At 32.9% G+C, this 27,064-nt stretch overlaps 1 protein-coding gene across 1 annotated transcript in view; it reads right to left on the bottom strand.

Moving 5' to 3' along the window:
• LOC129809896 (neurotensin receptor type 1-like) overlaps window positions 1-26,153 on the bottom strand; it is a 34,015-nt gene extending 7,862 nt beyond the window's left edge. Inside the window, exons 1-6 of the mRNA XM_055860042.1 lie at window positions 25,439-26,153; window positions 21,437-21,581; window positions 21,048-21,159; window positions 14,108-14,317; window positions 13,413-13,446; window positions 766-977 (exon numbers count right to left, since the gene is read on the bottom strand). Of these exons, the coding sequence (XP_055716017.1) occupies window positions 766-977; window positions 13,413-13,446; window positions 14,108-14,317; window positions 21,048-21,159; window positions 21,437-21,581; window positions 25,439-25,691 (966 nt within the window). The 5' untranslated portion in view covers window positions 25,692-26,153. The remainder of the gene's footprint in view (window positions 1-765; window positions 978-13,412; window positions 13,447-14,107; window positions 14,318-21,047; window positions 21,160-21,436; window positions 21,582-25,438) is intronic.
• Window positions 26,154-27,064: the final 911 nt, after the last annotated feature.

The following is a 27,064-nucleotide window of genomic DNA, read 5'->3' as shown; positions in this document are numbered from 1 at the left end:
GAAAACATGACCATTAACATTGCACGAACGTGTTACGAATTAGAAATTATTGTATCGTTGCATGCCAATTGGAATTTGTTCGAAATTCTAATGTCACAAATAAACAAAATTAAATAAGTATATTATGAATAAATTGCATTAGTTTGTGAATAAACATTGGAAAAGAAACAAGCCGATGTGAGAATTTGAAATGTATCAAATAATTTAATCGAGAACAATCATGTATAATTAAAGAGAAATATAGCAAAGTTTTATTGCAATATCTGCTTTCCTCAAGTTTATAATAAAACTTGAGGAAACTTGAGGAACTTGTTTAAGTGCCTCTATTTATAAAAGTCGATCTTAAAATTCTCTATTAAAGCTGATATCTTCAAACATTTCGGGGGTAGTGAATTTAATTTTTTTACTGTGTTATTGGAAGTTCATTGAGTGACGTAAAAGGAAAACTTGAATTACTGTGGGATTGGTGGAAAACAGATTAAGATTTTTCCGATTATGGGTAAAGGTCAGTTTGCTGAATGTGTGCCATTTTTGGTGAAGACGTGTTCGGAATCGCCCAATTTTCCTATTACACTTTTTGCCGTTGCCCAATTTCTGAAATTCGTGCGAAAAATGTCATATACACTTCCTCATAATGGCACATAAAGACATTAAAATCAAAGATTTATTTCCGAATGCCTGGCGAAATGAACGAAATAAAAAATGAATTTGGGTATTTGGATCAAAAGGAAAGGGCTATTTGAGGGAATAGCTCAATATACATACCTTAAAGGCCTCTCGAAATTTATAACTCATTATACTGTAGAGGAATGGATTGATACACGTCGATAGGTAGTACAAAATTCCAGACGTGTAGTTCATAGCTTGGTATATTATAATGTAAATCTTCTTGTGGCTGTTATCTTGAGCATAGATGGAGTAGAGGCGCTGAGAATGCTGAGGTGCCCAGCAGATGAAAAATGCCACGACAACGGCCACTGAAAAATGCAGACAACATTGTATGCATAAATAAAAAAAAAATAGTGAAAAGTCGACAGTCTGTATATTACTAAACATTTTTCCTATATTTTTTTTCCTGCCATGATGAAATTTTATTTGAATTTTCAACAACCTACGTACATTATCTGGACAAGTTCTTCTTCAAAGGAATCCTAGAATTAGCTAGGTATTGTACCTGTGTTTAAACTTTTCCATTAGAAAGCATATATAATTGTATTGTATAGAAAACTCTCATACCCTATTATCATAATTTAAAATTTTAATTTCATGAAACAAACCCATTGTTGACTGGAGTTCATCAAATGCCCAGCTGAAAAAGTTCCACGCAAAAATCAATCTCCTAATTGGTGTGTGGTTTAAGATTGTAACCCACAGATAGTATCCCCTCAAATTGTCCTTAATTTGTTAAAAGACATCTAAATGAAATCTTAATTTTAAATACGCGGAAGCGCACAAAGCTTTAAGGATCTTCTTTTACAGAGAAAAATTGAATCAAAATTGTCAACATTCCTTTTAGAATCATTTCCCAGAAAACATTCATTTATCTAAATATGAGTTGTTATCCTTTTAAGGAACGTAAAGAATCTCGCGGGTAGATTATTGATAACCCCGAGCACGTGCGGTGGTATATTGAGAATTTAATAAATAGGAAACAAATTACACTATAATAAATCCTTCCGTGGGAATAAATACTACACTGAGAGAAATCCGAAAAAGTTAAAATAACATTCCGGAAATGTTTATTTTACCCTGCAGTATTGATCCGAAATCGGTGTAAATATTACCCTTTTTAGGTGTATTAGGGGTTAAAGTTACCCTTTTCATGTTAATTTTATCCTTAAAAAGGTGGAAAATTAACATTAAAAAATGTAGATATATTTTTACACCTAAAAAGTGTAAAAAGTTATGAGGAAAAAAAGTTAATAGCACCCTCCTTTTTTCTCAGTGTATGAACTTCTTTTTTAAAACATTAATTTAATATGTGACTGTTTTGATATTTTAGACACTTTCAAAGAATCCCAAAAACACGGTTGCTAGAACACGAAATCAGTATTGGCACGATTATCACAATGCAAATCCAACACAAGAAACAACAAACAATTAACCCTCAGATGAGGTTTCAGATTACACTCGAGGCTTGTTCCAATACTCACTGAGGTTATTCGTAACCACCATTTGGAACTTGTTTCAATCTCTCTATTTGTTGCATTTTTCTCAATTTCTTTATATCTTTTACATTTTTTGAAATCTCTATGTTCTTAATTGCGGACACTTCCATATGGTGCACGCATTTTCAGAAATCACTCTTGAAAATCTTCAAAATCATCTCGCCTATGTTCTAAATTAGAACGTGTTTAAGTACACTGAGAGAAATCCGAAAAAGTTAAAATAACATTCCGGAAATGTTAATTTTACCCTGCAGATTCATCCAAAATCGGTGTAAATATTTCCCTTTTTAGGTGTATTGGGGATTAAAGTTATCCTTTTTCATGTTAATTTTACACTTAAAAAGGTCTAAAATTAACATTAAAAAATGTTGATATATTTTTACACCTAAAACGTGTTAAAGTTATGTGGAAAAAAACTTAATCGTACCCTATTTTTTTTTCTCAGTGATGTTCCCAGATTTTTTTCAACAGAAGTGGTGCATTTGAATTGTATTTTATCACAGTGAAAATGTCTTCAAAACATTCCGATCTTTGCATCGGGCGGGACTCGAACTCAAAACTGTGAATCAAGCCGGGGATCCATCCGCCAGTGAATAGTAGTTTCACATTAGTCATATGGAAGGGATTCCTCATTAATTTTCTCATTAATTTTATTACTTCGATTTAGCTTCACTTTTGCACTGATCAAGATATCTATATCTACACTAGAAATCAGAAAAACTTAAAATAACATTCCGGAAATGTTTATTTTACCCTGCAGTATTGATCCGAAATCGGTGTAAATATTACGCTTTTTAGGTGTATTAGGGATTAAAGTTATCCTTTTTCATATTAATTTTACCCTTAAAAGGATGTAAAATTAACATTAAAAAATGTTGATATATTTTTACACCTTAAAAGTGTTAAAGTTATGAGGAAAAAAAGTTAATCGCACCCCTGTTTTTTCTCAGTGTACTAACATTTGCTTCAAGGAATACAAGCAAGTGTTAATCCAACACGCGATATACAACTATTTGAGTGTCAGCATTAGACCTATTATCTAGCATTCACATGGTCGGACTCGATAAATGTTTAGCGAAGCTCTATTGAGCCTTGTCAAGACACTTATATAAAAAATTATAAATTTAAATTTTATTTTTAAGGTAGAATTTGAGTATATTATGAAATTTTTTAAGGACCTTCTCTCAGTATTGGTTATAATTGTATCGAGAAATATTTGCTACAATTCAATCATGTTGCAATGTCGCATATCCCGTGTTGGAAGAATCGGGAGAATCCGATGATTGTAGATCGCTCAGGAGCCCCTTCTCGCAATGTGGATGATTTTCTATATTCCCAGATTTTTTTGGGCAGAAGCGGTTATTATTAATCCTATTGGGATACATTTATTACAACCTAATCATGCTGCAATTCTTCATAACCCGTGTTAGAAGAATCTGCTAATTATTATTATAGATCGCCGAGGAGCGCCTTTCAACAATGTGAATGGTTCTTCCATGTTCCCGGATTTTTTTCAGCAGAAGTGGTGCATTTTAATTGTATTTTATCACAGTGAAAATGTCTTCAAAACATTCTGATCTTTCCATCGGGCAGGACTCGAACTCAAAACTGTGAATCAAGTCGGGGATCTATCCGCCAGTGAATAGTAGTTTCGCATTAATCATATGGAAGGGATTCTTTTTCTCATTAATTTTATTACTTCGATTTAGCTTCACTTTTGCTCTAATTAAGATACCTAGAGCTGTGTCATATTCTGAGTAAGAAATTCTTTTCTCTTGCTAGTCAAAATGGGATTGAGCATCTAGGGCTGTTTAGAGAGTTGCCCCCATTGGTCCAACTTAGCGTGTAAAACGAAACTGGCTTCTCTATTGGAAGTGCGTCGTTGTTTGTTAAAATCCTATGGCTTTCTCTACCGAAGTTTACGCTTAAATGTTAATTTCCTTCAAAAGATAGAATTGAGCTTGGAATTGAGAAAACGTTCGAAGTATAACAGTATGGGACCCTTTTCTCGGATTATCAAAGTGACACTATACAGAAAGGATCATTCTAATTCAAGTGCTGTGATAAAGAGTAATGTACTGGACACACTTACGACTAAAGTCCAGAGACGATTAAGCTCGTTCATAGCCAAGTCAGTTCCTGACACACTACAATCTAAGCTTAACTTTACTGATATCCACCTAACATAGCTTTTGTGGGTTTATATGCAGATATTCTATTGAAATGCGCTAAATTCTTTTAAAAATCCTTTTAAAATTCAACTTTGTACATTTACTTCACAATTCACGTATAACATAACAAGAAATATACACTAGAATCTTCAAAATTATCATAAGTCGCAAAATAGCTTCCACCTCACAAATAATTGCAATTAACAATAAATTATTGCACGTAAACTGCGATATATTTACAAATAGTTTCATTTTAAAGAGGACATGTACATTGCAATAAAAATATCTTCATAAAAACCTTGACAAAACCCAATGTTTGTGAATACCAGTGAATGCTGTCTGCTTTGTAGTGTGTTAGGAACTCACTTGACTATGAACGAGCTTAGTCGTCTCTGGACTTTTATCATTATATGTCATGATTCTCTCGGAAGAATGTTCGACACACCTTTTATTTTTACTAATGTACCAAGACAAAGGAAAAAGTTACGTGTAGAGGAAATCCGGTCAATGCGTAATTAAGGAGTACAATATGAGGCTACAGTAGGAGTGGAAGTATTTCCGGAAGATGAAGCCATAAACAATACGAACTTTATCTTAAAAAGACAAGCAATAAAATATGATTTTAATCACACTAGACGTCCTACAACTTTGAAGTTGATGATTTCCTCATCTACAATTGATAGTGAACCACCACAGATGACAACAACTTCTTTATGATGTCCCTACATAGCTGAAGAAACCCAACAATTCATATCAAGAGCAGGGGAGACTGGGGTAAAATTTGTCAAAACAAAAATTTCAATATTCACTATTTTCTAAAATAAAAGAGACTGAGGCTTGAAATTTTTATTATAGATAGCCTTCATGAACCTTCTTAAACTTACAAAATTTCAAGAGATTCAAGGAAGGATTAAGTAAAATAAAAAAATAATAAAATTTTGAGCCCTATTTTTCGAATATTTGACTTACAGAAAATATCAATACTGATTAGCTCAATTTAAGCACATTTCTCGTTAAGATAGAGAAAAATTATCTTCGACAAAGTTGTAGAGAAATAAATTTCCTATAAAAATATGTCTATTTAACATTTTAATCGTTATTAAATTATCCGAAGACTGACAAAATTTGTCCCAGCAATTTTGAGAATCTCCACAAAATCGACTTTTAGAAAATTATTCGAAAATCACATTTCTTTCAAGATAGAGGAAAAGTCTTCTACAATGTAGTAAATTTCCTATAAGAATATGCTCATTATAAAACGTTTAAGTTTTCTCAGAGCTCGTGAAAGAATTAAATTTTGCCCCAGTCTCCCCTACCTACTATCGTCCTTATTATAGACAAGAAGATCAAAAAAAAATAATTGCTATGTAATTATCGTATTACGGAAAATACAAAAATCTATGTTTTTCGGTTAAGTACACTTCAAATGAATGAAGATGTGGTCTTTTCAAAGCTTTTGAGTGCTTTGCCCAACCTTTTGTTACCTCCAAAAATTTGTGTCTGTGCTATAAATTCGTCCTTTGGAGGTTTATGAATGGCTCATTTTAGACAAATATGTGTACTTCAAAGAATTCCCTTCGCAACAACTTTCATTGTGCTCAAAGATGAAGAGCTAAGAAAAGACACAAGAAAAAATTGTATATAACTTTGATATTTTCTCTGAGATTTCTATGATCTTATTTACCCTACAATTTCGTAGTCAATATCTTTTGAAAATTCCCTTTTATCTTTGGCAAATTTATAATATTTAACTGTCTACAAAAATTGGAACACATTTCATTTTATCTTTAATTATGGCTATTGCGCATATAAAAACATATTGTTGTAGATTTTGTAGGGGGAGAAGGAGCTACTTTAATAATACGATTTTACTGTTCGAACTCAAAGAAAGAGTAGTTATATAAGCGACGTTTTTTTTTCAACTTGTCACCTTCCTGGAGCTTAAACGGTAAAAGATATCACGTTCCGGTCTTCGACGACCCCCATCCCCCAATAGAAAAAATCATTATATCAATTTTCCCCTCACTCCCCTAATTCCCCTAGGCTAATTTAGAAGAAGAGACTATTTTTAACAAGAGTTTCATTGAAGTATAGAAACGGTCACTAAAGGTTTATTATGCTAAAGCTCCGATCAGTTAATTAAAGGTAGATAAATTGAACAGTAAGAATACTAAAGAAAACATTCAAAAAATGTGAAATAACTTTTCTCGACCTTTAAGATCTTAGAAGACATTCTTAAATATGGTCATATTACTAGCAAGTTAAGGTCATATTTCTTCATTCTTAGAGTTCGAACAATAGAAATTCAATTTCCACTTCTTTCACCCTCTTCAAAAATTCTCATTCAGATTTCTCAGCTATTCTATCTCTGTGAATGTAGTAAAAGTAATGATAATCGACACACCCCATAAAATCTATATGCTTTAATATATTGTCGTTTTTGTGAGTGACAAATGTTTAGGGTGGAATAACCGGCTATCGCCATGTTTAGGAAAAAATTAAATTCATTTAATCATAACTTTTGAATCCTTGTTACAAGATAAGTCAAATTTGACACAAAGTTACTTAGATGTATTGGCTCTAGATACGTGAAAACAATAATCCTAGAACATAACGCTGGACTACTTAAAAAACTGATTTTTATTAATAATGCAAAAATAACCATTTCGTCGCCACTTTTTACCACTTTTCGCCAGTTTTGTAAAATTTGTAACCACTTCTCGCCACCCACTTGAAAAGAACCACACTCGGTTATTTTAGGCAATGCTATGAAAAGAATACATTCACCATTTCTCTTTCCTTGTGATCACTTTATTATTACTCTCTTTAAATGATTTTCCTTCACTTTTATTTGAGAAATCAAATTATGGGGCTTTTGCAGAAAGTAAACAATGCAGATTTGACAACTGAGAATGTACGAAGTGAAGTTAGCGTCGCCTATTGAAAAGATATGGCGACAGGTGGTAAAATCAATTCCAGAATATTACCACTTCTCGCCATGCCTCATTTTTATACAAAAATAATATAAAATGAAATATTAATTGACTAAATACAAATTTTATGTATTCCACAAGTGCAATTAAATATTCAATAGACAAATTATTTACCCAAAAAGGTATTTTTGGCCTGATGAAAATTTGACGACACTTAGTACATTTGGTAAGAGATGTTGGATTCGATGCACTTGCTTAAAATATTGCTCTAAAAAGTGATCAAAATCGTGAATCCAAAACGAATAATTATTATTTTTCGATTCTATGCGTAGAAGCAGAAATAATACAAAAAAATTGCGACTCATTTATTTCATAAATTGCGAAAAATAGCGATTTCAATGAAGTGGCGAGAAGTGGGGCACTGGCGAGAACTGGTGATTCCACCCTACACGAAGAAACATAACACGAGCATTTCAAGTTGCCTGTCACAAAATATTAACTAAATAAAATCAATGATGTATTAAATAATTTTTATAACATTTCTGTTGTTACAGATGTAAATAGAATGACGAAAAAATAAAAAAAATCAGAGATCTTTCTTGTCCCCTTGCTGGGCTCAACAATAGAAAAGATTCCTTTTTCCAAAGAAATCATGAACTTGGAAAAAAACATACATATAAATTCCAAATATCACAGAGAATCAATCGAAGGGACAGTGTTTTGGAGAAGAATAGAAATTATTGGAATTCTTATCAGAATGGAGACGTGATAAAGTTAGAGGAAGGAGCACACATCTTAGACTAAAAATAACACTACTTAATTCATTAGCCCCATTCCTTTCCTCCCTTCTTTATTACACAAATTTTGGGCTTATCTAATAAGGCCTCTACACATTGGGAGAAATATCAAAATTGCTCTCGATATGAGCCTTTAGAAGTATAGCAACCGTGTCTATGTAATCCAAGGGATGCTATTACTGTTACATTCCAATTGAATGCATTTTTTGCGAACTTTCCAATATTCTAGACTGAATTATTTTCTTAATATATTGGAATGGGATTATATAGGAAATTCCCCAATTTGGGAAACAAGTCAAGCGAAAACGCTTGAAATTGGAATGTAGGAAAAAAAGGAAAAAACAACTTGTACGTTTCCCATTTACGCTTACAATACAGTGAATAATTAAACTTATTTCCAGTAAAAAAAAACAATTTTCGAAATGCTGTAAATAATTTTTTAGCTGCGATTTTTTACAATCTCATTTATTAAGACGAATTTGGCTTTTATATTATTAAATTATGCGCGAAAGAATCATAGGGAAAGGAGGACTCAGCATTTTTCTAAGAAGGCATTCAAGCTGTTTGTGAGTCGTTTTCCTTTTAACTAATTGAAATGAAATTTTAAGTACAAGTTCTAATATAGCTCCTTTCGATAACCTCCAGCGAATTTATAGAAATATTACCATAAGCCCCCCAAATAATTTGGATCTTCTGATCATATCAAATTCTCCACTTGTGGACAGTTTTACACACTTATGGATGCTCATGTACACACTTATGGACACAAGTTAAAAAATGTTAGAAATCCAAATTAATGATAATAAAGGGGTGGCAAAACATCCCAGGCTTTGCGAAATGCTCGAACTCGTGACTTAGATGCTATACCTCAAAAGTACTTTCGCATCATTTACCGTTTACCGGTACTCAACCGATTTGAATCGATTTATAAATCACTCAATAGATTCCAGAAAATATTTTAAAGAGGAATAAAAATTATATTCGAACAAAAATTACTTATCGGTAAGTAACCGGTTCATTTCCGGTTCACAACCGATTTGAACCGACTTATAAATCACTCAAAATATTTTCCAAAATACACCTCAGGAGTAATTTCATTGAATTTCCTATAACAATTATTTGTCGGTTATGAATCGGTTCATTACCGATTCAAAACCAATTGAAACCGGTTCAGTTTTGTCGGAAATTCCAAGACCTTTCCAACGAGCCAAACATGATACCAATTGAACCAGGAATTATTCAACGGTTTTAGAGATTAAATAAATGGACATTTCGTCCTTATACGAAAATCCCGTTGAAACATTCCTGGTTCAATTGGTATCATGTTTGGCTCGATGGAAAGGCCTTAGAATTCTTGGCAAGTCTGAACTGATAACTAATTGTTAATAGAAAAGCAACTATATTACTCCTAAGCTATTTTGGGCGAATGATTTATGAAGCTGTTGAAATCGGTTCTGAACCGGTAAACTTAAGAAAAAATGGGAAAAGCTCTGCCAAATATTTCAACTCCTAAACACCACTACTGTGAATTTTACAAATAACGAACTTTGGTACATAAATTATGATAAAATACTTCTGATGTATAGCGTCTAAGTTACGAGCTCGAGCATTTTGCAAAGTATGGAATGCTTCGTGTCTTTTTGTATATTGCTGTAACTATGAAGAAAGTGCAATACACGTAGTACATGTAATCTAACGTTTTTTAATATTTTATACATGAATGTTCTACCCCAAACTTTCTATTTTGGTATAATAACGAAGTGTATAAAAGTTTTACTTTAATCTACTGAAAATAAACATTCTGTCGCAGGATAGTAATATGGTTCAACGGTTACAGATAGATAACTTTTAGAGATAAGCTAGAAGAGAGCCTCTCATTTTTCTGTTGATTTCATTTTGTCTTGGGTTTGAATTGCGTGCATCAAAGATCATAATAGGGTAATTTAATAGAAATAGTGAGGGAAAGCTGATAAACTTACTTAAAACTTTATAAATATCGATTATTTTAATTTTAAAAGGTGTTACACCTGATTTTGAAATAATTTAGGAAATTCGAAACAAAACAATCACCGGTATTTTTTTTAATAATCAAATAGTAACTCTCAAATAGCAGTTGAAATCTTAACTAAAAATACACATTGCATTTTTGAGGTTGATAATTTAATGCGGGAGTTGTCACCTTCTCAATTCCCTGTAGAATTTGCTAAGAAAATATCATATTAAAAAAAAATTTAAATGCGCAGTTAAAATCAAAGGGAACACATCTTTTTACAAGATGAGTAAGAAATGCCTGTGAAATTTTAAGGTAATAAGAGACGACAAGAGTAATTTAATTTCCTCTAGTATTCAAAATATCTATTAAGCAAACTCTAATAGATACTTTAGGATGTTTTTGCATGGTATCAGAGAATAAATTTGGTTTGGTTATTACATAAAATCACGTCTATGAGGAAATAACAGATCCTTAATAACCAGAAACAACATTTGTAACTCAAAGAAGTAGCTTTTAAGGAGGGCTGGCCCTTGAGGAAAGCTCCCAAAGTCTTAGAAAATTCAGAAGTCCACTTTTCTTGACGAAGTATTAGTTGGTAAAACATTTGGGGAAAAACAAATAGGATGATCATCTGCAATAGTATCAGAGTCTCAGAGAGTAAGTGGAAAAGAACCTGGTTGATTGGGTATGGGAATATGCTGAAAAATAGCATTCTATTCAAAAGAAGAGTTGCTAAACAACATGGAGCTCATATGAAGGAGAATTAAATTGCGAAAACTCTTTGAGGGACGTTCAGGGAATTCTTGGTACTTGAGATTCTTCAAGTACTGGATGGAAATAAAGAAGAAAATGGTATAAAGAATGACCATCTAACGTACAAGTTCGGAAGAGTAGGGCAGCTTCATGTATGCATAAGTTTCGAAAATACAAAATTTATGGATAATAAATACATAATTTTCTAGAAATTGATCTATACATTTTCAAATCGCTTGTCCTAGAAAAACTAACTGGACTCAGTTAGTTTGAAAATAGTTCATACAAGTTTGGAAAATAAGTCTTTCAAATAGCTTCTGTTTAGTGAAACTACCCTACCCTCCCATATATTACTCAGAAAAAACTGAACAAGTGATTTTCTAATTTCCTAATTCTAAGTTATTTGGGGTGGAGTGGTGGAATTTCTTGTATTACATTATGAAATCAATTGGTGAGTGTTTGCAGCGTAATATGATATCCTGTGCCGGCCAAAATCACGAGAAAACAAATCCTGAACAGGTCTAAATCTCGGAAGCCAAAATTTCGAATGGATCGAAATTCCGAATGGGTAGAAATCCAGAATGGGATAAAATCCTGAAATCCCAAAATCCCTAAAACTAAAATCCGGAATGGTCAAAATTCCTTATATCTTGAAATGGGTCTCGGTCAAAAACCCGAAAACCAAAATCCCGAAAGCCAAAATCCTGAACGCCAAAATTTCAAAAGCCAAAATCCCGAAAGCCAAAATCCCGAATTCTTAAAAGTGTTGTAGCAACTCCCACAATTGCACCTGCGCTTGCTGTAGGCAAAGGGAAATCTTCTGTGTCTTGGGAAATTATTCTAAATATTTTCCTCCATATAATTTTACCCCTTTCAGGATTTCGAACATACGGGATTTTGGCTTTCGAGATTTTAGCCTTTTCGGGATTTTGGCTGCTACCGCTTGAAATAACTAAATTCAGAAAAACCAACATTTCGACTGCCAAAATCCCATACACCAAATTTCGAAAGGAACGAAATTATATGGAGAATAATGCGTGGAATAATTTCCCGAAACATGGAAAATTTCCCTTTGCCACAAAACATGCGCGGGTGCAATTGCGGGATTACCTGTGACAGTTAAAAATTCGGTATTTTGGTTTTCGGAATTTTGTCGTTCAGGATTTGAACGATTGCAATTTAGGTTTGTCGAGATTTTGGCTTTAGGGATTCTGACCGAGAGCCAAGCCATCTTAAGTTCAGTCAGTTTTAAGAATATAATATTTTCGAAAGTCAAACATGCGTGAACTGTCCCACTCTCCCCTCCAGAATTTTCAACTATAACGAATTCAGTGTTTTCTCATCCCAGAGACAATAACATTATTTATTCTTTAGTATAATTTATTTCTCAATCTTTTACACGTTTTCCACACTCGGGGTACTCTCACACGAATGACCACTTGAGCTTCTCGCGTTAAATTTAATAATTACTACAGTAGACTCTCGCTAATTTGGCTCCTTTAACATCGGACTATTTTTTAATTCGGGCAGCAGTTAAATTTGAAAAAAGTTCGTTGACATTTTTGAAGTTCGATTACGATTATCGAATGAAGCAAATACGCTCAAATTTGCCATGCTTTGTCTCTGTTGTGATGTGATTTCTCATTATTAAGGGGCTCTCATAAAATTTACAAATAATATAATCAAGTAAATTTAATATGAATACGCAGGTAAATAAAAAATCTTTGCATTTCAAAGAATTTCATGCCCGAATTTCTCTGTAATTCTGCCGACATTTCGGTCCCAAATGCCCGAATTTGAGAGAGTTTACTCAATTCAATTTTAAAAAGGAACGGTTAACTTGTTATACTACAATTCGTCTTTGTTTATTCCACAGAATTACTTAAATATTCTTAATTTGTGATTATAATTGATTAAATATTAATTTTTTAATTTCAGAAGTGCTGTGGTCTGTACTTTGTAAAATCTTGTCCGGCTTTTGGTAATTTCTTATTTTCTAATTCGCATCAATTTTTTATAATTATATTGAACTTTTTAGCAGAAGTTGTTAAGATTTTGTTTTAAATATTACTTATGCTATCTCACGACGCTGAGGAAAGAAAAAATATTTATTAAGCTGAGAAGGCTGAAAATATATTATAAAAGTCATTATAAAAAGGCAAAGACGTCTTCGTTCGTCTTTCGTGCGTATTTCCCAACATCCTTGAGAAATTCCCTGTAAGAATTTTCAAGGTTAAACCATTGAAAAACAACTCTAGCTAGAACTCGGCAACTCTGAGTTCTTTTAAAAGATTTATGAAATTTAAAATATGTTTGAACCACTACCGTTTAATTAAAAATCCGAGAAATGCTCGGCTCGACACATAACGACCAAGCCGCGAGAGATTTTAAAATTCAAGTATTCATTTAACAGCAAAGCAAAAATAAACTGAATATATAGGTGAAAATCGGCTACAATTTGGAGTATCTAAAAAATCGATTGCGTCAAAAACACACACTGAAGTTAAATTGCGGGATAGAATTTTTTTTCAGGGAGTTAGAGGGAACTTGATACGTTTTATTTTAGATGAATTGGATGCAAATGAAATGCCACTCACCCAACATGTTGACTACGTGCCGTGAGGCGTAATTCTGGGATCGGGTTGAAAAGTTTCTTCGTCCATCCTCATCAACCGCCCCATTTGTTGCATTCGCTGTGAGTTCCGGAAGGTTTCCATTGGGTTATCTATGGTGTCAGTACCCGGAAATTGATATGCACCAATTATATTCGATTGTGGTTGAAGACGATTCGTCATTTGTGGTGAATGCTGATGATCAACAGTTGTAACGATGGTTTGTTGAGCTCTTCGCTTGAATGTGCTACTCTGAAATTTTTAGTAAATAAGAGATGTAAACAACCCTTCTAATTTTGTAAACACCTAACCACGTATTTTCGTGTATCTAATTAGTTATCTAATGCGGTGGTTGTTAATAGCAACTCGATACACCTCGATGAACATTGTAGATTTTCCAATTGAATATTGCAAATTTCTACTTTAAAACACCAGATTCATGGTGGTTTGTGACAAATGTAAATTAATAGAATATTCTCGCCAATTAGGTTCAAATTCCGCTGACAAAATGTAGCCTTTATCGTTTTTCGTGCAACAATTAAAAGTACAAGGGGACTTTTCATCCATGAAAATCTCGTATTTATTTCAAATTACTCAAACAAAGTAAGTACCTAATTGAGCTAGTGGTATTCTATTCGAAAATTAAACACCTTCTCATGAGCTGAAAGATTATTAATTACCCTTACCTTCAATCGAACACTGCTTCCAGCTACAGTTCCTCGTGTTACCACTTTAGATTTCCGCAATTGCAGACCAATTAAAACATACAGAACAGTAATAACCACCATTGGAAAGGCAAAAACAAGCACAGTAGAGATGAGAAAGACGTGTTTGTAAGCTTCCTTTCTCAAAGTGCAGTACTCTCCCTCGATGAATCCCAAATTCCAAATCTGAAAGCATGTGCATTTAGACACAAAATAGCAGTTTAGCATCATCACAATATAACATTTTGTCCTATTTACTACAATACGTTAAGCTTCTTACATAAATTGTAAAACTTTTGGAAAGTACTTATAGACAAATAGAACAAAGTTTTCATATAGAGGGAAGTGAAGTACCTTTGAATTAGGGTACCTTTAAAATAGGGTTTTTATCTTCTACTTTAAAATGGAACTGCACCTTACTATGATATTTAGCTTAATAAAGTATTTCATCAACATTTTCAACTGCTTATCCATATTGGGGTCGCGGGCCCATGACATCAAGGCTAGCCTACACATGTCAATCCTCCGCAACTTCAGGAAGATATTCGGGTTCGATCCTAAGTCACTCCAAGGCAAGATTCTTAATTTGATTCAGCCACCTTGGCCTAGGTCCGCTCCGAGGTCGAGGTCTCCTCACAATTGCTTGCATAGTTTTTTCTGGGGAATATTTCTTCATTCATGAATTGAACATGACCAATACCAGGGGCATGACAATTCCTATGTTTCCCATATGTTTCTAGCGCGCCGAAAAAACTTTTGAGTTTATTAGCTGTTTTCTGTCAATGTAGAATGAATTAGCAAAAACTACTAATATAAAATAAAAGCCAATTTAATAACGAAGAGGCAACCGAAAACCCGAAATTGGCAACCTACGTAGTTTTGAAGATATCTCGTAAAATGTGTACGAAAACAGGAAAAAATTTACACTAAAACTGGTCGCATTTTTCAAAGCTAATGTCAGCCCCCGGACCAATACCATCGAAGTTGTGATCTCTCAACCCGAAGAAGCAACTCCTCGACTCTTAAGCTCCTCACGAACGGCTACGTTCCTCACTCGATCTTTACGTGTGATTCCCTTAACCGCCCGGAGGTACCTCAACTCGGCAGCTTGTACTCGCGATCTTACTTTTTCGGTCATTACCCAAATCTTATGACCATAGGTGAGAATAGGAATTAACACAGATTTGAAAACCGATAATTTATCCGAACGACCGAGCTCGGTCTTCCTCAACATGCTTCCGCTGCAGAAGTTTGACCGATTCGCGACGAGAGTTTTGCCTCCATCCTACCACCACTCGTAAATAACGCACCCCGAGGTACTTGAACTTCTCCACCTGTGTCAATGGGACTCCACTAATATGTTTAGTGTATTGTATAGGCCGTCGAGAAATCACCATTACAGTAGACTCTCGCTAATTCGGCTCTTTTAAAATTGGAATACTTTTTAATTCGGGCGACAGTTAAATTCGAAAAATGTTTATTGACATTTTTTAAGTTTAATTATGATTATCGAACGAAGCAAATATCCTTAACTTTGCCATGGTTTGTCTTAGTTATGATGTGATTTTGCATTATTAAGGGGTTTTCATGAAATTTACATACAATAAATTTGAGTATGTAAACTTAAAATGTACATGCATATGAACAAAAAATCGTTGCATTTCAAATAATTTGACGCCCGAATTTCTCCTTAATTCGGGTGACATTTCGGTCCCAAATGCCCGAATATGAGAGAGTCTACTGTACCTCCGATTTATGCCCGTTCTAATAAACTATATTTGTAGAGCTATGTAAATGATATTTTGATAAACCTCAATTCCATATAAAAATACGAAAAAAGCTCTGTTTTAAAGGTGCCCCATTTCAAAAGTGCTCCACTTTTCCTTTGTGAAGAAGTTCTTACTCTTTATTTTCAGCTGTGATGTTTTTTTTATAATCTCAAGATATGTCTTTTTGAAGTTCATTTTTAAATCCTGTGGTTGTAAATCCTATTCTAATTGTGAGTAACTTAACAATTAATGGTGATACTGAAAAATGTTGTAAAATATCTCTCTATCATAAAACATCTTAAGTTTTGTTAAATAAATAGCTAGAAAGTCTAAAATCAAACAAAGTTTTCCAATTTTTTTCCACCGGGATCAAATTTTAAACTGCTGTAACGTAATTTTCCAAAAAGTCGGACAATGTTGAAAATCGGACACACCGAAAGTTGAACAATGAAAGACAGCTTGTGTTCACAAATATACATTATTATCTAAATCTAAAGTGTTCGCTTTCCAAATTTTACCTACTCTGAAAAAAACATCTTGTTAAACGAACAAATGGATTTTGCTGAAATTTTGTCAAAAGGATGTTATTTACAAATTTGACAAAACTTTTTCTAGCATTTTATATAGAAATACACCATTTTGACAAAATTTTAACAAGATTCAGTTGGCCGCCGATTTCACAAAACTTTTCCATATTCTGTATGGAAGAACATCCTTTTTACAAACTTGTCTTGCTAATTTGACAAAACATTTTTTTTTCAGAATAGCTGCATTAAAAATAAAAGATAGTGGACTGAAAATAGACCTTTACTTCACGTCATTTAAAGGATGAATGTCCTTTTTATTAGGTTTCGAATTGGAGGAAAAATCACGTACACACGGGAAAAATGGTTGCTGCACTTCACTTTTACAATTTTGCACTCCGAAGTTCACCATTCAAAAGGCTGACACGTTGGGAAGAATTAAAGGGTATAAATCAAGTGAGATCTCTTTTTACGTTTGTTATCTGCTAAATCCCATCAGATCGAAAATTCTTTCTAAAAATAACTATTTCACACTTAAGTAGTCCGAAATGCAAAAGTGCAAAGATCAAAACTTGATTAGCCTATATCTCCCGTTTTAATTACTGATTTTTGTTATTTTTAAATTCGAACTTTGCCTTAAGGGGTTAAGTAGGTCAAAAAGACTGAAAAATACCATATTTTCTCTATTTTCCTTTTTCAATATAATACATTTTTATTTTTATTTTAAGTTTTTAAGTAAAGCATTTAAACTAAGTATATTCTCTGAAATTTTCATTTAAAATTTCTCGGACCTGATTTTCGAAAAGCTTAAAAAAAAACATACTTTACGGTGGACAAGATTTCTCGGAGTATATTCATGTGGCGTCAAGAACTAAATATTTCCTATTATTTTTCGTAGAATATTATAGAAAAAATACAATTTTCTGTGTATTTTACACCACGTTTTGTGTCGGAAAATAAGTTGTGATCAAGATTTAAAAATATCTGTCGCTCAAGTACGAGTTTAATTCTTTTCTTTGGTGCCAGATAAGTAGGCTCTGAGAAATCTCGTCCACCAAAAAATATATTTTTTTAACTGTCTCCAAAAATCAGGTCCAAATGGCTGAATTCTTAAAATTTTGAAATGAAAATTTCAGAAAATATAAGCCGTACTCACTATGGCGTTGTTATCTCGTAATCTCCGTAATCTGTTATCTTGTTATAATTTTTCATTTATAAAATACATTACGAGAACATAACGAGATAACGAGATAACGATATTACAAGATAACAGCGCCATAGTGAGTACGGCTATAGTCAAAATTTTATGCTTTTATATAATTAACACTTTAAGGACGAGTGGGACACCGGTGTCTCAAAAACAAAACCACTTTTTTTACCCAGTAAGTTATTTTGATCTGAATAGCTGAATAGTTGAAAAAAATTATTTTTGTTTATAAAAAACCGGTATCCCACTCGTTCATCAAGGGTTAAGAACTTGAATTAAATATATTTTTATTATATTGAGAAAAGCTGTCAAGGAAATATGCTATCTTTTTTTAGTCTGCGTAGCTCACGTAACCCCTTAAACATTTCTATTTCTGCGTTTTTCTCGTTTTTTTTTTCAAATGCAAATTTCAAACACTTTTTTTCAAAAATTCCTACTGTACAAATTACAAATTTAGCAGATTTCTGATATGTTTTTTTTTAAACTTATTTCACTTTGTAAATTTTAATTTTCCTGTCAGTTGAAAGCGGATTCTGAAACATTATTTATCTTTCTAAGAGACTTTCCGAGAATTTTTGAGCTTTCCATTCAAAAATACCTTTTACACGATTATTCATGTTTCTGCACTTTGTGCTACATGTTTTAAAGTCAAATGTAATTAAATTACAAGGTGAAAAACTTGTTAGAATGAATCACACTAATTAAAAGGCAACATACTACTCATTTAGTAATTGTCCCAACTCGTAATTATCTTGAATTGGATGAATATATATAAGTATTCAGGGAATGATGGGACACAAGGGACTGTTTTAGTTAAAGTTTTAAGACTCTTTTGCCAAATGTATAAACTGTATATACAAGTTAATTGTACTAATTCTCTTGAACATTGGCTGCTTTTGATAAGAGTAATGCACATTTCCCAACACTTCTCATATATTAATTTAGTATTCCAGTGCACTACATCTTGGACAGGGGTTCTGTAGGGGAATTCTGTAATTTTCGTGGCATTGTCACGTGTGAGTCCAAAACCTGACAATGCCATTCGAGCTTTTTTTTGTCATATCATATGAGTTCGAAAATGCAATTCATTGAATTTTTAATGAAATCTCTTTACTTAATGATTTTATGAAAATACAGTACGTCTTGGTTAATTTGTTTAACAAAATTCATTGTCATTTGAATTGCCAGAAATCTCAAATATATGACTTTTGACAATGACACGTGAGTTGAAACGGCAATGTCACGGTTGCAGAATCGCATTTTCGAAAAAGCTGTCCTAAAATTCGAACCCAATTTGACATATGGCATTACCAGAGCTTTACAGAATTCCCCTCCTGGTCAAAATTCCAAACGCCAAAATTCTGAAAGGACCAAAATCCCAAAAGAAAGAAACTCGAATTCTTCAAAGTGTCATAGTTCCTCCCACGATTGCATCCACACTTGCTGAAGACAAAGGGAAATTTTCTATGTTTTGAGAAATTATTCCACAGAATATCCTCCGTATAATTTCTTCCCTTTCAAAATTTTTCTTTTCAAGAAAAGAATTCAAGTTCTGATAACATAAAAAAAAAATTACGCATACTGAAGAAGTTCGAAACATTTTGAATGTAGAAAGTCTGCCAAATTTTCTAATTCAATCAGGACACATTTGAGAAATTATATCACAGAGAATGGAGAAAATTCAACTTAGGACGAACCACTAGGGGTGATATTCCTAGATTTACTGGTGCGTAGGGGGAAGTGGGGCATCTTTGAAAGTGGGGCACCTTTGAAATTGGGCTTTTTCCCCTATGTTTGTGGAACTGAGCTATATCAAAATGTGATTTAGTTTCTCAATCTGTTTGTGCAGCCAAATTATATCACGATAAGGCTCAATTTTATTTAAAAAATAGGTGGAAAATCCCAATTTCAAAGATGCCCCACTTCCCCCTAGTACGGTGGGGTGTATTTCGAAATAACCCTGTATAGAAAACACCTAATGACGAAAAGATCTTACAAGGGGTTCCGAGAGTATTCATATTTTCGTGACAAAAGAAAACAGAGCGAAATAGGTCTATGCATACAGAAAATTTGCATACCTGCAAGAGATATCTTTCGAATAAGTTACGGAAACGCAGCAATTTTTGGGGTAATTTTGAGCAGCAACTGTTCATAAAAGATGCATTTCAAATTTACCACCTCAAACGTATTGCATATATATTTAGGGGTATTTCAAAAATGATTTGTCATGTCACAGAAAAAACATTTCGTAAAATTGATCGTAAAAATTAGTGAATTTGTATTGACGACTAACAAAATGTTTGTAAATCCTATAACACACAAACAAGTTGTTGAAAATTTGTACTTTTTTTTACAAACATAGTTCGTAACATAATTACTTGAACAGCATTTCTTGTACTTTTACAAACATTTGTTCGTAAATGTTTGTAGAAACACAAAAAATGTTCGTAAAATTTTGTCATTTGTTCGTACACTTTTGCCAGATAAACAAAAATAAAAGTACAGATAAATGTTTGTAAAGGGACAAAAATCGTTCGTCAAGTAAAAATGTCACGAACAAAGTTTGTGAAGAAGTATAAACTTTTACAAACTTTTAAAAGGGTTATACGATTTACAAATATTTCATAAATGCCCAGTAGGAACTTACAAAAAATTTACGAAATATATTTTTTTGATAATCCCAGGACTATCACAGTAAATAACTGATCATGATTATAGTAAAAATTAAATTTGTTAAGTTAGATTATACAAAAACTAGATGTATTGTGAAAAAAATAAATTATGTATATATTAATTAATGAGCAATTAATTTCTAAACATGAACTATAAGATTGTTGACAACTTTCCTTGCGAAACAATAGCTTTTGATGAAGATTGCGTAAAAGCAGTGCTGTATGAAGAGAAAGTTTAATTATTATTGACTCTAGGATGCATACCTTATAGTGCCATTCAAACAACTTAGAAACTGTTATGCACAGTTATCAAATGCATCAGCAGTGATTAGTTTGAACTGCCCTAAAATCAATTTCCAAATATTGTGTCCAACTTTAATTGAAATTTACATATTTTTAATTATGTGATTTGAAGTGTAAGATTTTAATAAATAAATATTTTATTGCACCAAACTAAAAGATAGATGAGTTATCTTTTATAGGTCATGAACAGGTGATATTTATTTTAAAGTTACCATGTTCGTAAAATAAATCAAATTCATTCACAAAATTATAGTGACAAATTTTCTACGCTATAAAATTAATAAATAAATTAAGTACAAAGGGGTCTTCCTCTCTGTAACGTGCGTAATATCAATTATGCTCATGCATTATTAATAGCTTTCAGTGTAATGTAATCTCTAAATGGAAGTGTAATAAGACAATCAAAAGAAGGTGAAATAAGGTGAGATAGTGATATTATACCTGGGGTACAGCCATGCACATGGAAATAACCCAAATTGCCAGGATGAATTTAATTGCTCGAGAGAGCTTCGACATGGTATGCGACAGGAATGGGTGACAAATGGCCATGTATCTGCAAAAAAAAGGTAATTCATCTTTGATTGAAAAACAACACACGTTTTCAATATCACATAGAGTTTAATGTAACAGAAACTTTTCTTTTGGAGCCACAAAAAAAATGTATACTTTTTTCTTGTGTTATCTGATGGAACGAAAAAAAATCCAATTTAAGTCTCCTCTTTTGCTGTAAATTCCAAGAGTCCCATCCATGATTCATGGGAATTCTCTGTGCAACGCAATTATGTTAAAAAATGTGAGAAAATGGGGAGGAAAATGAGACCGAAACTCACCTCTCGACTGTGAATGCTGTTATCGTAAGGACAGTTGCATTGGCAGATGTCTCTGCAGCAAATCCCTGGAGGATGCATATCGTTTCAGTGAACGGATAAGGTGCTTCCCACGTGTACCACGTATTGTAGATTTCCTGGGGTACACCTGCAGGGAAACATTCACACTATGACTAATTTTCCAATTAATTTTTTCAATAATTATGCTACTTTGCAAAAGCTCAATTTCAAAACGTTATTAAATTGTGGTTCTTATTTAACATGTTCTAAATTATTTGTACCAGAATATCGGTATACCAACATGGCTTTTTCATTATCACGTTCAACCATTACATTACATTTATAAGCTATTAGTACTTTGAGGTTTATTATTTCATTGACCATCGTATTACATCTATATGAAATGGGGGAAATTTTATTATTAAAACTATTTAGGTGTACCTCTAAAATTTTGGAATTTATCGAAAATAAATTGGTTTTGTAATTAATTGTATCCGTTATGATGTTGTATCCTAATATTAATTAAACAGATTAAATATTCTAAATAAACATATATGCAACATAATATTCATGGAAATTTAAAGCAAATTTGAATTTTGATCGCGCAATAATGGGTTTAGTGGTAAGCTTCGGTTAACACTAATCTTACTAAGACCCGGTTAAATTGACCGGTTTGAAATTAACACATATTTAAACGATAAGAAATCACTATCAAAATTTATTAATTTCTTAAAATAAGCATGTAAAATATTTTTCAGTGTTTATATTTTAATTTTTTGCTCTTTTCCAAGACAAATTTGTTGAGTATCCTACCCTACCGCGGTTTGTAATTTGACCGAAAAATTACCAAGAACGGTCGGTAGGTTTAGTGTTAATATCAAAAGTGTGCCGAAATTGAGTCGCCAGCAATGTTCTGGTACGGAAGGTGATAGAATTTGAAAGTTAATCGAATGTTAGATGAAAGAGCTAGTTCGTCATTTCTTAGCCATAAGATAGTTAATTATTAAGCTCATGAAACGAGATGAGAAATGGTAAGTCACCTAATTGCAAACAAAGGAGAAATTCACATCGTTTGAAGGTACACTCTGTCCAAACCATGGCTACATTCCCCTAGTTTAATTATTTTTAAATTCAATTTTTCGATTTCTTCAACTTTCAATTGAATTTTTTAATAAAGAAATAGGGCAGAATGTTTTCTGTGCAATGATCTCTAGACTATTATTGTGTGGGACTTAAGGAGTGCATGATAATCACAAATCTGGGGATTAGCACCCTCTTCCACCCCCAAGATAAGCTATTCTATAAAATAATTCCCCCAACAAAAAGGCAGTTGCGAAAAATGCGACACACTGAACTCGTCATACAAGAAGACACAAAACCATAATGGTCGATCCAATCACTACTAGCATCGCGAGATACCGTGGCTCATAAATAAGTACTGTGCACTAATTAGGAGACAAAGTCAATAGTACAAGTCCCTTTGTAGGGGAAAAAAGGGGGGCCAAGGATAGAGTTAACCCAAGGAAAACTTGATGAAACTTGCAAATCCCGAATATGTAACGTCCACAATAATTGAACGTCCTCTTCAAATGATCCTTTAACTCTGTACTATCATTGTGGAATAATTGAGCCTTATAAATAAAATAAAAGGATAGACAACGTCCTGATAAGCAGGAGCCTAGTACCCTGTGTGCTTCAGCTGTAATCAGACCAATACAATGAGGCAACATGAAGTAAAATCAGCTACAGTGCCCGCTTCGTTCTCCGGATGATTGGGATACAATATGACAGATGTTCGCTTCGTAATCCGGATGGATTTTTTGAATTTTTTCAACGTCTCGAAAATAGTCAGTCCATTGATTGATTCTTGAAAAATCATTGTTAATAACATCGAAAATGACCAAGCAGCCAGACAAGAAGCAGAGCAGTCCTAGAAAGGAGGAAGTAGCTAGATCTGAGGACCAGTTTGCGGTATTAAAATGGGAGAGTCTTACTCAATGGCGGATTGCATGACAGGAGAATGAAATGGGCAGGTACTGTCATTTTACCTTTTCCATCTTACCAGATTATACATAGAAGATCCTTGGTTTAAATGTCTAGGAAATTTAACGAGAGGACTTATCAGAACTATTGATCGGTTAATCGCAAGTCACGACAAACTCAAAGCACATTTGTATCGTATTAACGGTGCAGAGGACCCACTTTGTGAGGCTTGGATTATATGAGGATATTAATCACGTCCTCTTTAAATAATAATAATTTATTTTCCTTTTACAAACTGAGTGTATAGGAATGACTGAGTAGGAAGTCCTCTTTAAATGTTAATGCTTTAGAACCGGATGATATGAGCTGGTGAAATTCTGCAGCCTTATATCTCCTAATCTTTGTGTTAGGGACATTCGAGGACTGTGTATGGAGCACAAGCTACCAAGACCCTTGAAGAAGATTATCGGTTTTTAAATAGTAACGAAGTTAGAATATAATTTATAGTGATAGATTTTTTGTTATGGATTATTAATTTTCAATCTGTTAAATGTTTTTATTTCGCTCCTTGGAAATTATAAGGGGCCAACTAATTTTCGGACATTTTTCAGGAGACACCATGAAAGATTCAACTTTGTGTAAATAAGTATCTCAATTTACTGACTGAACAAAACCAATTTATTACTTTTCTATTTGTATGAGCACTAACATAAACATCGAAACTTTTATATTTTTACCTTTCAAAATATGTTTTTTAATGAGTTAGCTCCTTGTCGTTCTAAATGATGTGCAAATTTTGCTGAAATTAGAATGACGAGGGATCAACTTGCTTGAGTTAGTTTTCACAAAAATTTTAACGATGAATATATTTTGTGCCCCTTTACTTCAAACAAAATTATGCAAGTAATCAAAAAGATTAAAATTTTGAAAAACTTTTCTAATAACGAAATTTAATGATTTATATCATCTGAAAATTTATTAAATTGTCTTTCTAAGTGCATTAAAATCTCAAAATCGCAAAAAAGTAAGTTGGCCTCTTGTAACTTCCAAGGAGCGATTTATAATGGAATCTTGGTTATAACAGACCTATATCAAGGGTAAGAAAATCATGTAAACGTCACTACAGCAATCATGGTTTTGGAAAATACGAAATTATGGAACATCTTCAATTCAAACGTTACACTGGTAAAAATAAAAGGATCACATTGATCGTTTTGCAAAGGATGGATCAAATTAGATGTTCTATTATGAAAAATGTGCATTCAGAGTTTGAAATTTGATCCATCTTTTGCAAAAGGATCAAATTTGGAATTATTTGATCCTTTTATTTTTACCAATGTATGGCCTCTACACATAGAGCAATTTATGTCCATATTGAAGTAAATTTCCTGTAGAATTATATATCTGGCGGAGGTGTATGCAATCGCAACTCTTCCGTTATGGCCTCCACACATTGGGAGAAATTTTTGTCAAAGATATCTTTTTGGAAATTCCCTGCAGCGTTGTAAGAGGAAACGTCAAATTTCTGTCAAAAACGCAATTTTTGACGAAAATTGCTCCCAATGTGTAGACGCCTTTAATCGCCGAATTCGTTGTATTCAAATCAAAAGACTCCGAATTTTTGCCATTTGGCAAAAATTCGGCGAACACCGGAAGAGCTGCGATTACATAAATTTCCTGTATTTGTGTAGGAAAAACTCTTCAATATGGACATATTTTCCTCTAGTCTGTAGAGGCCATTAGATATAAAACCAGACTTTGAAATTGCGCAAAAATCACTATCTGATTCTGTAAAATTCGAGAAATCTTCATAATGCTACTCAAATCGCAGAAGTGTGATATATTTGTTCTCTCTTTGAATTTGAGCAATAAAATTCTATCTTGAAATTTGTATCAATTAAGCATATTTTTAAAATGAACATCTCACCCAACTTTACACAGTTATAATGGGATTTTAATTTAGTAAATCTTTTGTGTGATAAGTCGAGCATTTTTTTGCTAAATAAGTTATGATTTATTTACCTGATATCAGTAGCAATAAATCCGATATGGCCAAGCTGAAGAGATAGTAATTGGTTGCGGTGTGCATGGATCTATGGTTAGAAATCACAATGCACGTGATGACATTGCCAAGTACACCAGTTAGGAAAATGATGGAGTAAATCAGTGTCACAGGAAGAACAATATACAGTGGATGAGGTTTTGAAAAATCGCTCCAGGCATCATGTTCCAACGCTAATTCAGATGTATTTTGCAGGAATGTTGTGTTATTCATCTTTCCAAATCACAATATTCGATGTCAACAAGATAATTTGATTAAAAACTCCTTAAACTGTAGGAGCATAGCTTCCTCCGCAATGTTAATGGTCTTTTGTTAAAACGAATTCGAACCTTATTAATTTATCTCACATGGTAATGTCTCTTCAAATTGTTATGCTGAGAATTCACAGAACAATTTCACTAACACAAGCACAAACACCCACATTTCTATTTATTTTGCCTAAGATTTTGGAAAACTTTGTAATTCACTTAAATTTCGAGATACTGTCCTTTTGCTTTTCCATTCCTTTCATAGTCAGCGTATTACATTTATCCTCAAATTCCTTCAGTAATACTTGAGTCTTGTACATTATTACACCCTCAGTTATTTGTTAATATGAATAGTTATCTATTTTACGAAGAATTGTTTATTTATATAATAAACCTCAAGGGATAATTCATTTTACTGGCGGCAAATTTCAAAGAGAATGTGAAGAATCCCCAGATAATTCATAAAATTATAATTATTTTGGGACAAAGCGAAATAAGCACAAGATCACATACATAACACGACAGAAAATCGAGTATAAACATATATAATACATATATTATGTTCTGTTATGTGATCTATAAATATGTGAATATATAATACAATATGATGCTTGAGCATTTTGCCTTAAAAGCGCAACCACGCGAATTCTATTTTCTGAATGATAAATGAGACATCGCTCAAAGAACAATCAGATAATTCAAATATCTGTATTAAAGTGACAACTATTAAATTAAATTGTTAAATTTGCTGAGAATCACTTAGTATCTTACGTTGCTCCCACAATTCCTTAAATTAAACTTAAATTGAAATGGTGCCTTTTGCATTATTACTGAAATGACATAAATTTGCTTGTCTCCTTTTATCAAATTGAAATAGCAATTGAGTTCTCTTGTGAAAAATTAAAGTCTATAAAATCCTGTAGATTTTCTATGGCAACCCTAATCAACAAATCGTGTATTTCGTCAAAAAAAAAACTGTTTTGAAGAAAATTTCCCGCAATGCTGTACGCAGAAACGCGTTCAAATTCTGTCAAAAATGTAATTTTTGACGGAAATTTCTCCCAATGTGTAGAGACCTTAAAGTGTAAACAAGTCCGATAAAACAGAATATGGATTTAGTGGAGCTCACATAATGGTTCACTTATTTAAAATTATTCAAAAAATTATTGTTTTTAAATGAAAGCTAAGATGTCAGAATCTTGATTTGAAATCGGCTAACTGGCGACTGAAAGACCAGTTCAAACCAAATTTCGTGCAATTTTACTTCTTTTTTGGTTTTTCGGTTTTGGTCTAAAGTGGGCAAATGCAGCAGCCATTGTGCGAAGAGCTTCTTCATAC

Source organism: Phlebotomus papatasi, chromosome 1 (genome assembly GCF_024763615.1).
Source record: "Phlebotomus papatasi isolate M1 chromosome 1, Ppap_2.1, whole genome shotgun sequence".
NCBI lineage: Eukaryota > Metazoa > Arthropoda > Insecta > Diptera > Psychodidae > Phlebotomus > Phlebotomus papatasi.
The sequence above is the reverse complement of the archived record's forward strand: the minus strand, read 5'-3'. Positions and strand labels throughout refer to the sequence as shown.